General features: G+C 37.5%; 1 protein-coding gene across 1 annotated transcript in view; it reads right to left on the bottom strand.

Annotated features, from left to right (window-relative positions):
• Positions 1-16,634, bottom strand: part of nrxn2a (neurexin 2a) — a 614,491-nt gene that overhangs the window by 10,726 nt on the left and 587,131 nt on the right. Inside the window, exon 16 of the mRNA XM_073823970.1 lies at positions 13,281-13,609. Within this exon, the coding sequence (XP_073680071.1) occupies positions 13,281-13,609 (329 nt within the window). The remainder of the gene's footprint in view (positions 1-13,280; positions 13,610-16,634) is intronic.

The raw sequence follows: 16,634 nt of genomic DNA, 5'->3' as shown, positions 1-16,634 counted from the left end.
ATTTTAAAATATATTCAAATAGAAAACAGTTATTTTAAATAGTAAAAATATTTCAGAATTTTACTTTGGAACAAATTAATGCAAGCTTGGTGAGCAGAAGAGACTTCTTTAAAAACATTAAAAATCTTACTGTTCAAAAACTTTTGACTGGTAGTGTAGAGCATACTTAGAAAATATTGTGTGTAATTTGCGATTTGTTTTAATTATCAGGAAATTTAGTACAATGATGCAAAAAGTGCACAAATAATATTTAATTTGTGTATTTAAGATGCCTATTAAATTAGCATCAGGACAAAGAAGTCATTTTATTCCGAAAATGTTTAAAATGTCACTTTTTTCCACCACATCCTAAATTGTGTGGCGGAAATGACAGCATTCGAAAGGTCATTTTAAAACACTGCAGTGAAAATCCTCATGACTTCCATAAAATGACAGAATTCTTCTTTGATGCATGTCCACTGTTTCAATTCTATTCCACTAAAAGTCCACAGTCTCAAAAGCACCCACGGTTGAAGAAACACCCATTGGCTGTGAAGGCATTTGTTCATCTCTTACGATGCAGTGCAGTGATGCTAGACCGAATGGCTTTGCTGCCCCTTGGTTTGACCTGAGCTTGAATTAACATTCCCGACTCATACCTCACATTCATAAAACATGTAATTGGATCGGGGCCATGACTGATTTGGGCGCATCAGTTTGTCCTTTCCTATCGAGAGGTCAGAACAATTTCGCTGTTCACTCATATGGGCATATTTATCTGTTTGCGAGGCTGGGAGCGTCCACAGAATGAGACTCCCCTTTCGAAGCCTCGATGAGGTATATAGAGGTATTTATTGATGGTGACACCAGTATTTGCATCCACGCTCTCTATTTTAATACACATAAACGAAAAGCACAGCTAGAGGAATACCTTTTACATATGCATGGAATGAAAACAATCATGGTAAGCATCATAAACTATTAAAGAGATAATGCTTTTTTACTTTATTTCTTCAAGGCGCAACAAGATTCTAACTTAAAGGAGAAGTTCACTTCCAGAACAAACATTTACAGATAATTTACTCACCTCCTTGTCATCCAAGATAATGTCTTTTTTTCTTCAGTTGTGAGGAAATTATGTTGTTTGAGGAAAACATTTCAGGATTTCTCTCCATAAAGTAAAATCTTATGGTGCCCCCGAATTTGAACTTACAAAATGTAGTTTAAATGTAGCTTCAAAGGGCTCTAAACAATCCCAACCAATAAAGAAGGGTCTTATCTAGTGAAACGATTATTTTCTAAAAAATATTGAAATTTATATACTTTTTAACCTTAAACGCTCGTCTTGTCTAGCTCTGTGTGAACTCTGTGTATTCCGGTTCAGTGTATGTCGAAAAACCAACCGAACCAGTGTTTACAAAGTGAACGTGCAAAGAAGATCAAACGCCCTTTACAAAAAAAGAGGTAAAACAGCAATGTAGGATGATTTTGAAGTTGGTTTTTTTTGACCTACCCTCACTGTCAGGAATACACACAACTCATGCAGAGCTAGACAAGATGAGCGTTTGAAGTAAAAAAAGTATATAAATTGATTTTTTTTTTTTTTTCGCTAGATAAGGCCCTTCTTCCTTTGGCTGGGTTTGTTTAGAGCCCTTTGAAGCTGCATTTAAACTGCATTTCGGAATTTCAAACTCGGGGGCACCATAATATGGAGAGAAATTCGGAAATGTTTTCCGAGAAGAAAGAAAGACATGAACATCTTGGATGACAAGGATTGAGTAAATCATCTGTAAATTTTTATTCTGGAAGTCAACTTCTCCTTTAATATATGCAAACATGCATCGCCTCCGCAATTAAATACTTGTCGTTTTGACCATGATTGACGTGCATATACTAACCAGATTGTCTTGGTCTGGCTGAAGTAGGGCTGTATCGATCTAGTCCATATTTCGCAAGCATTTTCCATGTTCTTTGACTGTTCACCGCTGTCAGCTAAATATTTCAAAACCTCAACTGGCCTGAGTTAAATTACTTTGAAGGTAAGCTCACTGAGAAGAACATTCTGTTTTACAGCCTTTCCATCATATCAGCAATGTTATTATGCTTCATTTACACCAGATATACAAAAACATTTTGTGTCCTCGACATCCATCAAATACTGATGCAGCTGAAGTCAGTAAAAAAACACCCTTAAAACAACAAACATTAAATGTACAGAAAGCACCATCGGGGTTATTCAAAACAGAAAGCCAAAAAGCCTGCCTTTGAACAATCAAAGCTTTTCCTGGGACAAAAGACCAAAGCTATGACAAATTCGCTTGGTTTTTGAGTCTGATTTATAAATACTAAAGACTCTGACATTTCGAACTTCTAATTAAAGGACGCATTGCAGCATTAGTTTTGCCTGACTGCGTTTATTAAAGGATAATTAGCGCGCTTCTTATCTGCACTTCTGCACAATGCCTATGTGTTTGGTACGACAAGTTTATTAAGAGCACGGAAATTACAGGTTGTTTTTTGATATGTGCATACGTTTTTGACAAATACGCCATGACTAATTTTTTTTTTTTGACGTGGCAAAAAAGAAAATTCGAGGGCACATTAAATGTCCTAATCCTTAAAAGGGAAGTATAGTGTCGTGTCAGCTTGATCAAGGGCTTACTTAACAGACACTATTCACAACGGCACAATTTCCAACGCGCCGCGAGAGCGCTGACGTGGGCTGTGATTTACGTGGTGTCGTGAAGGTTCACTTCAAAAGCACCACAAATTCAAGTCCAATTTGAGGTGGTGGAAAAGCAATCTTAGAACAAAAGATTTGTGCTGCTGGAGGTATGGACGCTTTGATATAAAACAGCACAAGCTGCTCAAAATGAGGTTGAAATAATAACACATGTCTGACCCTGCAGCTCTGACTGATTTTCAGAACGCTTGATTTGAGTTTGAAATGTACACTGAGTAGATTTGCTCTACCAATATTCAGATGTTTTTCTTTCACATTTAAGGCCTGCCTGGCTGCCTATTGCCTACAAAGAGAGCTGCCTTAATAGGGAGCATCTTCTTGAGGAAGAACTCTACATAAGTCTGATTGCCACATAAGCAATCCACATGTACTTATTATTACCATTAATTGCAATAAAGAGTGGCATTAGCATGCTGCTAAGCTAACAACAAAATATTATGTACATGATCGACTCAATTCATTTCTAAAGTGTGTTTTCACAACGTGTCATCAATTGGCCATACTGGCAGCACTGAACATAAATAATGCCAATGAACCAAATGAAACTTACATATTTTGCTGTTTTTTTTGCTGCTGAAAATGGTCAATTATTGTCATGTTTTGGGCTGTACTAATCGGTCAGACAGTGAAAAACATTTGAACCACTGAAACCAGGATTTCCAGGGCATGAATCTTGACAACATTCATGTTTGTTCTTATCATTTCTGGTGAGGTTGATGAAATATTAGGCTAATATCTTAATTATTACTGTTCGTATGTATCTTTACCACCTATTAACTTTAGTTTGTCAAAATATTAGGCCTTTTCCTGGTTACTAAGTCCTTATCTATATGATTTAGCAGCTTCCACACGCCTCAGTGCCAAGCTCAATGATTTAGAGGGACGCTCTCGAAGGCTTAACATACGGATTGTTGGAATCAAAGAGGGAGAAGAGTCGTCCTACCGAATTCATCTCCAAGTTGATCCCAGAGTTACTTGGTCAGGATAACTTCAGCAAACCAGTAAAGGTGGACAGAGCTCATCGCAGTTTGAAGCCCAAGGAGAATGTGCGGCCGAGACCTATCATCGCTGCGAGACATCTTGCGGCTAAGCCGTCAGCTTGCTCCGCTTCGCTACAATGGTGAGAGGGTGTCGATTTTCCCCGACTATACGGCAGAGGTGGCAGCCCAGCGACAGTCCTTCAATACCGTGAGGAACAGGCTCACTGAGGCTGGAGCCAAGTGCTCCCTTCGCTTTCCAGCCAAACTTCATGTGTCCTACGACAACACTGTGAATGTCTTTGAGACACCTACAGCTGCAGAACGGTTTGCCAAAACTCTTGCAGTTAAAGATTAAGTTTAATTGTCTTTTATACCGGTTAGCATTCTCAGGTAAATAAGCTGTTTAAATAATGTAAAACTTGGCACCCAAGTTGTTGTTTTATCTATTTATTTATTTTTTTTAACGGACAGCAGGTTGCTAACATAAGTACCGGGACTTTTCATTCAACGTGCGATTTGCTGATCCTAACTGCCCGGTCTATTTTTTTTTTTTTTTTGCACGTTATGCATTATGTTTATGATTAAGGCAAAGTGTATTATCTGTGCAGTAATAAGTGAGTTTGTATTGGTATGAGGTTCTCGTGGGGCTGTTGGCTTAGGCTAGCCTTTAGTGCACAACGGCTCTGTTACCCGGTAGTCTCCTAATAGAAAGTATGACAAGTCGCATTGTTCTCTATGGCGGCTTGGGGTGTGTTCTCAGGGGGGTGTGTTTGTTCTTTGTTAATCTGCCAGATATTGAGCTCTTGTATGTCAGTCTGCTTTGTCTATTATGTTTTAACTTAGATGCAGGATAATTGCTCAAATAGGTCAGATAGAGGTCCTATTACTTTCATATCTTGGAATTGTAGAGGCCTGGGTGGAGCATTAAAGCGAGGGAAAGTATTTTCACACCTTAAATCCCTATCAGCAGATATTATTGTTTTGCAAGAGACCCATATTCGGCCAACTGAGCAAGGGTGTTTGCGATCTTTGTGGATATCACTCCTTTACCAGTCCTCTTTTTCTTCTAAAGCAAGGGGTGTTGCTATTCTTATTCGTAGAACTATTCCATTTATTTTCAAGTCATGCTAACTGATCCAGCTGGGAGATTTGTCCTTGTCACAGGTACAATTAACTCTGTCCCTTTAGCCCTCTGACACATATGCCCCTAACTTCGACTGCCCTGATTTCTTCTGCAAAATTTTCAATCTTGTGGCTAACCATAGCACACACAACATTATCATTGGTGGAGACTTCAACTGTTATCTAGACCCTCTGGTTGACAGGTCTTCTTCTAAACCAGCCCCAACCCCTTCAAACTCTGTGCCCATTCTTAATAATCTGATGAAGTTGCTTGATTTAGTAGACATATGGAGACTCCAACACCCCTCTGACAGACAATATTCTTTTTTTCTCCCCAGTACATGGTAGTGTCTCTAGCATAGATTATTTTTTAGTTGATGCCAGACTAATATCAAAAGTAGACAGTTCCACTTATTATAGTATTTTAGTCTCCGACCATGCTCCCCTCTCAATTAATGTAAACTTGAACTTGAATACACGTCACTATAACTGGAAATTCAACCCCATTCTACTCTCAGATAAAAGTTTCTGTGAATGTATATCCATTAAGATCTCAGAATTTCTGCAAAGCAATGACACAGAGGATGTCTCTGATTCAACATTGTGGGAGACTTTTAAAGTTGTTGTCAGGGGACAAGTCATATCATATCAGTCTTCTCGTAAAAGAGCTAGACTAAGGCGTCTTTCTGAGATTGAGTCTGAACTATCTGCTTTAGAGGATTCTTACAGAAACTCAAAATCTGAGGATACCCTAAATGCTATTTTGAAAATCAAATATGAGTACAATCAGATTATTGGTGGGCAGGTGAGACATTATATCTGCAGGCTGAGACAAACACATTTTGAGCTGGGTGAGAAAGCACATAAACTGCTTGCTAGACAGTTAAAAGGAGTGCAAGCAGATAGGGCAATACATAAAATATATTCTAATGGTCAGCTGATAACTGATCCTAAAAACATAAACAACAGATTTTTTGATTTTTACAGCCAATTATATACTTCAAGGTCTACAGCCACTGACACAGAGATAGCAAACTTCCTCAATGCACTGGAAATCCCATCCCTTGATGATGGTGCCAGGCAGGTTTTAGATGCGTGTTTCACATTGGAGGAAATTAAAACTGCCATGCGCTCCTTCCCTAATGGCAAAGCTTGCGGTCCCGATGGATTTGGTATAGAATTTTATAAAGCTCACATTGACACCATTGCACCCCTTTTACTCCGTATGATAAACTGTTCTTTGGAGGATGGAGTATTTCCTCAAACTCTCTATGACGCTCATGTCTGTTTGCTTCGGAAAAAGGACAGAGATGAAGCTGACATGGCATCTTATTGTCCTCTAAGCTTGCTGAATTCTAACCAAAAGATTATAGCCAAAGTTCTAACAAATCGGCTGAACAAATATATTGGCACCTTAATCCACCCTGATCAAACAGGGTTCATTTCTGACAGATTCTCTTTCTCTAACACCCGCCGTCTGTTGAATGTAATGCACTCTACCAAGTTGCCCCATGCTGCTGCTATCTCTCTAGATGCACAGCAGGCTTTTGATCAAGTTGAATGGAGATACATGTTTGCCACCCTGGAAAATTTTGGCTTTGGTGACAAATTTATGACTTTGTTAAGAATGCTATATGCATGTCCCAAGTCCTCAGTTCTGACAAACTTTGATAGATCTCCCCAGTTCATGTTAGGTCGTAGCACGAGACAGGGATGCTGTCTTTCCCCCTTGCTTTTTGCCTTGGCTCTTGAGCCCTTGGCGATAGCTATTAGAGCCAGCTCTCAAAATAGTGGGATAAGATGTGGTAGATCTGACTGTACCATTGGCCTGTATGCAGATGATGTGATTTTGACTCTGTCAGATGCAAAGACATCCCTATCCCCCCTCCTTGATCTGATAAAGCAATTTGGGCAATTTTCTGGGTTCACTATCAACTGGGATAAAAGTCTATTCATGCCTTTGTCGAATGACCTAGACCCGACTTTTCTTAATGGTCTGCCATTCAGGCTTGCAACGAATCATTTCAAATACTTAGGGATCAACATCACTAGAAATACATCTTCCTTTTTTAAGACAGTAGACTCAATCATCATGCCCTTCATATGGGCCTTCAAGACGCCATGCATAACCAAGGCGCATCTCCAGAAACCCATAACTGAAGGCGGCCTTGGACTTCCTGTTTTGCGCCATTACTACTGGGCCTGTAACACCAGAACATGGGTTTACTGGAACCACGCGGCAACTGCTGGTGGTCCAGAATGCAAACTCCAACCCCAGCTGGCCTGCAATAGAATCTCATAAGGCGATATCATCAACTGGAGCATCCTTACCTGCAGTTCTGTTCTCTGATTCAAACCTGCTCACCAAATTACTCAAACAGTTAAAAGCTGATTTTATTTGATCTAATTCACTCAGAATTCTTAAGCAAATTAAAAGTGTGTTGAAACTCTCTGTTTTGTCCTGTTATGCCCCTATATGGCAAAACCCTTCCTTTAAACCTGGTTTGATGGACTTTACATTTACTTCCTGGGCTGTGAAGGGTCTGTCTCTAGTGAGGGATACAGTATCAAACTAAGGCACACCTGGGTATTATACCTTTTTGTATGTTTGTTTGCTTTCCGACTACGCCCTTTGTATGTATTCGAGCATCTGGGACATTGCCTCTTGAACCTCTTTTTTGGATCTCTCTGCTCTTAATTTTATGGACAATTCCTGTCACCTAAAGAACATTTTCACCATCTGATGGACTGACCTGCTGAGATGCAAATTTTGTTTGGACTGGCAGTATTTGTAGTTTGTCTTTGTGATGTCTTGTGTTGGTTTGTGTTCTGTCTGTGAGTTGTCAAAATAAAATGCATAAAAAAAAATAAATAAAAGAGAGACAGCTGCCTTGTGGTTGTTATAGGGCGTCGTCTCGAAGCTAGCATTAGCGATAGCCGCTTTTCCTTTTTTTGTTTGTGCTGTCAATTCGCTTCATAACTAAAAGAAGGAAAAGGCAGAAAGATTTCTGTCACACGCAAGCGTCTACAAAATAGATAGTGTGTGCAAAACTAATATATATGTGATATGTTAAATACTAGACATGCAGTTTGCTTTTCCAACGAGCATTATCAGTAACTTATATAGGCAGAATGCACATAGAGGGGAACATTGAGCAGGTGTGTCGCCGTGCAGTGATGATGGAGACAGGGGGAGAGAGTGAAACCAGCGCGATCGCAGCTGAGGAACGAGCCGCTAGAGAGGGCAGCTGCCTCGTGACGTTTTGTCGTTACCTGGGCGGGCCGCCCAAGTAAACTCTATGTATGGGAAACGCTGGGTAAGAAGTTCACATCCCTATTTGACTGATAAATTGATGATTATGAAAGGTCGCGTTTACTCTTTCACTGTCTAACTTCCGAGCATAGACGTCTATTACAAATACAAAACTTGAGTGATGGGTGGTCTAATTTTACTTTACTTTTAGGCAATGCTTGAAAAGTATATAATATATAGTATATAAGTTCGTATTACAAGAAAAAGTGTCTTGAACACTCACCGTGTCTATCGGTAGGCTTCATATTCAGCAGACTGAATTTTCCCACTTAGGCTGCTGGGGCGATTGGTATGAACTATTATAGGGGTGGTCACAGGTTAATTTTACATTTATATTAATTTAATTAATTTAATTAATTTACCCCCCCCCCTTCTCATCCATTTGGCTATCCTTATCCCCTACTCTCTTCCTTCAGGTTGTATTGTGGGGGTGCTCATAATCGTCTAGTCTAAATACACAAACTCCAGCCATCAATTCCACAAGCCCAGATCAACCTGACCATCATCCTATTACCCTTACCTTTCATCCTTTTCCTACTCATTCCTAACATTCTGAACAATAAACTATTAACAATAAACTTAACATATTTGGTTGTGGCGTGGTCCTTGCTTGTGAAAATGGTTGAAGGTCCAAACTGCAGTTTCAATGCAGCTTCAAAGTACTCTACATGATCCCAGCCAAGAAATAAGTGTCTTATCTAGCTAAACAATTGGTAATTTTCTTTAAAAATTTTACATTTCGCTACTTTTGAACCACAAATGCTCGTCTTGCACTAGCTCATTACATAATCACATTGAAAAAGTAATGTGCGGTTAGTTCTTCGTCTGTGTACTTTGGTTCAAAAAGGTAGGGTAGGGTGTAAAACTTCATCTATTTTTCTCCTCCAAATTAAAAATAGTCAGATTTCGTTGTTTTAACTTTTTTTGTAAAGACTTTCTTTGCATGTTCGCTTTTGTAAACACTTTACTTCCACCTACAACACACGTGAGATCGAGCTAGCGCAAGACCAGCATTTGTGATTAAAAAAGTATAAACATTTGTAGTTTCCTTAGAAAATGAGCAATCGTTTCACTAGATAAGACCCATATTCCTCGGCTGGGATCGTGTGGAGCCTTTTGAAGCTGCATTGAAACAGCAATTTGGACCATTAACCCGCTGATCCCCGTTGAAGTCCACGGAGAAAAATCCTGGGATGTTTTCCTTAAAAATGTTCATTCTGGAAGTGAATTTCTCTTTTAAAAATACACAGAAAACAACACAAATATTGGTTAAAATATTCCATTTAAACCACGTATCTACAGAAATATTCTTTTAAAATGTCTATTTTACATGGTGAATGGTAATATAGTTCATAAATGAATGAATTTGTAGTCTAGACACAGTGTTTGGTGCTCTTCCATATAAATGTCTTACTCATCTTTGGGAGAAGAGGAGAGGAGTGGTGCACTGGGACTTCCACAGCACTAAGCTGTCTCACTCAAATCCCCATTTCCCTGCTATTGCTTTGTATGACTATTTACACCCAGGACAGCGTGGATTAGGAGTGATTCACAAGCGCACACGTGAGAGAGTCCGCGCCCGTCCTCATTTGCGCTAATGCGTGCCGCTATGGATAGTGGCTATGGATCTTGGCAGTTTCACTATGATTGACACTGATTGTTATTGAGCTTGCCCTTTATTCTTATCAACGTGCATCTCCTGATCAATGGAGTTGAACAGCACATGAATAAAGGCTGTCAGTGGGGGAGGCAAGCGCTCCTAACTTGCTACCACTATGTGATGAATGGGGGGCCGAGACAACACACATGTCAGATATGACACTCAATATCCTCCATATTAATAGCCTCGTGCTCCAGCGTTTCACAGATGCTGCTTGAGGTTAATACGTTTTTTTAGGCTGTCAACAAACATGAAAAATTGCTGGGCTAGGAATAACAACGGGCAGTCTAGGCTTTCATGACAAGAGGGAAACAAACATTTTAAGGAAAGTCTTTATTCACAAATAAATCAGGGCTCAGCATTATAGATTTTTTTGAACATTATTTTTCTGAAGAAAGACTGTCTAACAGCGATACCAGCAGGTAAAGTTACAGTGAGAGTCTGCGTTTCTCTCGCCTCCCCTGAGCTCATTGAATTTTAACAGACCTGCTAAAGTGTGCAGTGAGTTTGATGAGGGGTAATTGCGAATAAATGGGAGAAAGTCACGTGAGAGGAGGCAATGCCTCCATTGTGATATGATTGGATATGACCGGTTATGTTCGGCTGTGATTGGTTCATGTGATAAATCCCGCATTTTGTGTTTGTGCAAGTTCCGCATTCTCAAATTAGTCTGAATGAACAATGTAATGGTGTTAATGGAAATGACTATTTAAAAAGTAAGTAAACAACTCACACACTTAAATATAACCACTTTGTTACACCTGAAAACATGATCTGTGGGAGTTTTTAGTGAGTATTCAGCTTGGTAAAATAAATCTCAAGTGTCTGTGATCAGTATTTACCGAGCTTAGATGACTGATGATCTCAAAAATTAAAAACTACTTAAAAGTTAACTATTAAAAAGATTATCTAAACATAAGTTAGCAAATAAAATATATTGTTTAAGGCCCCCGTTTACACAAAGGGAAGACGCAGATATTTCCCTGCGGTATGGCCTCTCATTTACACGAAAACCCCGTTTTTATCACAGAAAACGATTATTTCTAAAAACTCCGGCCAAAGTGGATAAATTTGAAAATGCCGTTTTCACGTTGTAGTGTGGACTGTGAAAACGGAGGCTTTTGAAAACGATGATGCATATTTATAGTCATGTGACGCATATTGTACCAATAGATATCTATGTTTACACCAGTAATTGTGCCTGTGCTATTCACTGTCACACTGACAGAAAATTTACTCACAGTTGCTGTCCTGCAAAACATGAGGACAACTGCTTTTCAGAAAAAATATGAATGAGCGCGATATAGACGTGTCAGTGGATGATGAGATATTTCCGTAAAATTACCCACCAGAAGAATTGCGTGAAAACTTATTACGTCTGTATAATTTTGGAGGCTTTACGCATGCGCAGTAAGGTGAATTTGATCTTTTCATACATTTCAGTGTGGATGAGAAACTTTTGGAAAACGCTTGGAAACGCTAGTGTGGACGGAGAGCGTTTTAAAATGAAAACTCCATTTTCAAATGTATCCGGATTAATGTAAACGTAGCCTAAATGGTGGCTGCCTTGAGTTATTATTTTGTAATAAATGTAAAATGCTTAAAAACACTAACTTGATGAATTTCATACTTGGCTTTAATAAATGCACTATTGATTACATTGTTAATATAAAATAAAAATAAATTAAACAAAGTGAAAGTGCTTTTTAATTTATTGTTTTCATTGAGGTCCTTTTTATTTAGTTTATACATTTCAAACTATTATTGCAAAAAGATACTTTTCTGTAGCATTTTTTAACAATCTATAATTAAAATATATATTTTTCCTAACACATACAGTCAAACCAAATATTATTTAGAGAACCAGATATATATAAAAATTTAGATATATAGATATATATTAAAACATTTCAGGATTTCTCTCCATATAATGGACTTCTATGGTGCCCCCAAGTTTGAACTTCCAAAATGCAGCTTCAAAGGGCTCTAAATGATCACAGCCGAGGAAAAAAGGGTCTTATCTAGCAAAACGATGGGTTATTTTCTAAAAAAAAAAAAAAAAATTACAATTTATAAACTTTTTAACCTCAAATGCTCGTCTTTTCTAGCTTGGCAAGACAAGAGATTGAGATTAAAAAGTATATAAATTGTAAATGTTTTTAGAAAATAACTGATCGTTTTGCTAGATAAGACCCTTCTTCCTCGGCTGGGATCATTTAGAGCCCTTTGAAGCTGCTTTTAAACTGCATTTTGGAAGTTCAAACTCGGGGGCACCATAGAAGTCTATTATATGGAGAGAAATCCTGAAATGTTTTCCTCAGAAAACACAATTTCTTTACGACTGAAGAAAGAAAGACATGAACATCTTGGATGACAAAAAAAAATTGTTCTGAAAGTGAACTACTCCTTTAAGATATTGAAGCAGCTTTTATAAAAATGCTTTGGAATAAAACGTTACAGGTGTGCATCTTGAGACAGAACAATGGCACTGACATATTTTAAGATATGTCAGAGCAAGTTATTTTTAGTTGAGACAGCTCAAACATGCATTTTAGTCTAGGACTAGCCTTAAGCATTGTCTGTGAATCCAAGGGAAAAGTTAATTTATGTAAGTGAGGATAGAAAAATAAAGTAAACGGTGACATATTATCCAGAAAAAATCTTTATACGGTGAACTACCAGTAAAAGTGAAAATAAATAATTTGATTTGATCAAAGTTATTTGTCATTATTAAGATTGTTCTCTTTAGTCATAATTTATTGTGTTAATAAGAGAAATTTTGAAGAAATTTTGGTTTGACTGTAATTCACTGTAATTGTTCTGACACAACACAGTTTAACTCTGAGTTCTCATCATATTTTATGACCATTTTCTAAACTATAATTAATAAACTCTAATAATGTGAGAAAATGTGTCTGAATACATTTTGGTTTGACTGTAGAACTGCAAAATAAACAAAAACATCTTGTCAAAGTCCTTTAATCAGAGAAAAAAAAAAATGACGTCAAACTGGAAATCTGACAAATGCAGAGAAATGTAACTGTTTTGTCTAAAGTGTTTGCTTTCACAAGAAAAGTGCCACAGCTCTAAATATGTTTCTTGAGGCTTAGAAAATAATGACTTGAGAAAATTGCAGGACCGTTCAAAGGAAATGTGACTAGTAAAATACTATGTGTGGGAGGAATGAAAGGAAAAGCATATGTGGGGGAGATATATCCTGACACATGCGATTCCGAGCATTATGATTCTTGTCCTTCAGGGCCTTCTATATGCAGAGTGACGGCTCTTTTTCCAGCAAATAAATGACAGATTTTTTACCCCGGGGTGGTCTGTCCTGTCAGCTTTTTTATTGCTGATACCAACTGGACATCTTGTAAAACAAAGCTCTTTATAAACGCAACAAAATCCCTCATTCAGAAGAAACAAGCCAACAAGAGGCCCAATCCCTCTGGATGAATCCACCACCCAACGTTCCATCCTTACCTGCGTAATACTGTCCTTCAGACTGGGAGAGCGCTGTCTACGTGTTGTGGTAGTGGCCATGGTGGTGGTGGTCTCCATTATGGTGGTGGACATGTCCGCCGCAGCCGGAGGGGTGGCTGAGGTGGTCTCCGTAGACAGAACGGAGGGAGCGTCCCCAACCAAACGCAAGTTTCCTGTCACCTGCACATTCGGATCCCCCTCGGCGGCCAGTTTTAAGACCTGCAGCCCGTTGTAGTACAGGCCTGAGATCTGGCCTTGGAACGGCCGTCCCTTATCCTGACCTCCCACCTTTATGGCCGCCTGGCTGTTGAAGATAGTCAACTGCCGACCTGTGATGGATCACAGAGGAGGTGGAGAGAGAGCGAGGTATAGAGAAATAGAAAGAGAGAGAGCAGTACGACAGCAAGGAAAGACAGAGAAGCAAAAGCGACTATCAGTACAGGCTGTTTTTGGTGTCACCGATAGGATGTGTCTAAATCAGCTGATAACACTTTTAACATTTGAACCTGGCCATAAAAATCTTCAACTCTAATGGCTGCCGTTTCTGAACCGGTTTGTGTTGTATTAAACATGATGCCAAAGATCAATCCCAAAGCCTGAGGTGGCTCTTCAATGTGGGCCAAATCGAGGAGAAATAGAGGAGCCCCTATCATTATAGAATAATGTCTGTATATTATCATTTGGGCCTCATTAAACTAGTAGGGCTTGAGTTGTGGATAATGAACTGAGTAAGGAGGACCAAATTGGAAAACAATATTTATGAGTATGTAAAGAGTTTTGGATATGTTTTATTCAGAGACACAGGCCTCGTTGATGCTAATCTGCATGAATAAGTGTCATCTGCCAGCTCAAATGCTAATGTGTCACTGAGGCAAGAGGAGTTTCTCCTCAAGCCCCATGAAGAGACGTACATAGGGGCACACACACACGGACACACACACTCTGTGCCTCTGCGTTGAGAATTGCGACTTGAGGATTGAGGATTTCGTCCCCTGAATCTCCATCGAGCCATTTCACATGGAATATAACTAATTGGCTATTGAGTTGACGATTGTGAAATTACAAGACATCAAAATCGCTATTGTAAAACTGAGAAAGCTGTAACAGGTAGTCGCAGCTCTACAGGTTTGATTCAAGTGGTTTTGAATTATAACAGTGAATGTTAAGCAATCTGGCTAAACTTAAGATATAATTTAATACCAACAAAACCTTCAGAATTACTGCTTAGAGAGGAAAGGGATGGTTAACTCGAAGTGCCATTTCCTTTGGCCCCTGAGAGCTGGACTGCCGCCATCCATTTAATCCTGATGAACAGGTACTCTGACACAGCTGATTATGAAGTGGGCAGTTGTTATCCCCTCTGTGAGAGCCACTTAATGCTTAATGAAGGGTTGCCATTTAACACAAGTAGGGTCTCGATTTTAACAGTTGAAAATAACCAAGTTTGACATGAGAGCGGAGATAAAAAGACCATCATCTCGGAAAGGCATGTCGTAATAGAGCGCGAAGAAGCCAGATGGCCACTTTCCACTCGCACATGTTCTTTTATCGTACAGTGGAAAGATTATTCTGATTAATGTGCGACATTAAGGACGGTTACATATGCTGACATAATACAGTGTGTAGAGTACCACTGAGAAAATGGTATTAATGACCCAAAAATGAAGATTCTATTAGCATTTGCTCATGTTGTTTATATATGTGTTTATACAATGCCGATCAAAAGTTTGGAATCAGTAAAACTCATAAGAGTCTCTTTAAGGCTGCATTTATTTGATTAAAAATTATATTGTGAAATATTATTAGAATTTAAAATAAGGGTTTTCTATTTTAATATACTTGAAAATATAATTTACTTATGTGTTGCAAAACTGATTTTTTAGCATCATTACACCAGTCTTCAGTGTCACATGATCCTTTAGAAATCATTCTGATATGCTGATTTTTTTTATCAATGTTGAAAATAGTTGTACTGATTAATATTTTGTTTAGTCTTTTTAATATTTAGTCTTTACTCACTTTTTATCAAGTTAACACATCCTTGCAGAATAAAAGTATTAATTCTTTCAAAAAAAGAAAGAATAAAAATGTACTGATTCCAAACTTTTGAACGATAGTGTATATTGTTAGAAAAGATTTCTGTTTTCAGTAAATGCTGTTCTTTTGAACTTTTTATTCATCAAAGAATTCTGAAAAAAGTATCACCAAAAAAAATTTAAAATAATAAAATTAAGCAGCACAACCTTTTCCAAATTGATTAAAAAAATCTGCATATTAAAATGATTTTTAATGATGAGACACTGAATACTGGAGTAATGATACTGAAAATTCACCTTTGATCACAGGAATAAATTTGATTTTAATGTATATTAAAATAGAAATTTTTTATTTTACATCCTAATAATATTTCACAATATTACAGTTTCTGTATTTTTGATCAAATAAACACAGCCTTAATGAGCATAAGAAACTACTTATTTAAATATTACTGATCCCAAAACTTTTTAACGGCAGTATCACTGCCACTCAAACTTTTGGGATCAGTATGATTTTTAATGTCTCTTATGGTCATCAAAGTTCCATTTATTTGATCAAAAATACATAAAAAGTAATATTCTGAAATATTATTGCAATTCAAAATATTTTTCATTTTAATATACTTTAAAATATTTTTTTTCTGTGATGAAAAGCTTGCTTTGCATCACAGAAAAAAAGAATATTTTAAAGTATATTAAAATGAAAAAATATTAGTCCAGTCTTCAGTGTCACATGATCCTTTAGAAATCATTCTATGCTGCTTAATATTTTTTTGGAACCTGTGATAGTTTTTTCAGGATTCTTTGATGAATAAAAAATTAAAAAAAGAACAGCATTTATTCAAAACAGAAATCTTTTCTAACAATATAAGTCTTTACTATCACTTTTGATCAATTTAACACATCCTTGCTAAATAAAAGTATTATTTTCTTTCAAAGAGAAAAAAATGACTGACCCCAAACTTAAAACAAGGCGTTTATTGTTACAAAATTTTTCTGTTTAAAATAAATGCTGTTATTTTTAACATTTTATTTATCAAAGAATCCTGAAAAAAGTATCACAGGTTTCCAAAAACTGATAATAAATCAGCACATTAGAATGATTTCTGAAGGATCATGTGACACTGAATAATGGAGTAATGATGCTAAAAATGCAGCTTTGCATCACAGGAATAAATTAGATTTTAAAGTATATTAAAATAGAAAACCACTATTTCAAATTGCATTAACATTTCACAATATTACAGTTTTTTTAATGTATTTTTAATCAAATAAACACAGCCTTGATGAGCAGAATAGTCTCCTTTAAAAATCCCAG

Source organism: Garra rufa, chromosome 19, assembly GCF_049309525.1.
Source record: "Garra rufa chromosome 19, GarRuf1.0, whole genome shotgun sequence".
Classification (NCBI taxonomy): Eukaryota; Metazoa; Chordata; class Actinopteri; order Cypriniformes; family Cyprinidae; genus Garra; species Garra rufa.
Note: the sequence above shows the minus strand (reverse complement) of the source record. Positions and strands in the feature narration are given on the sequence as shown.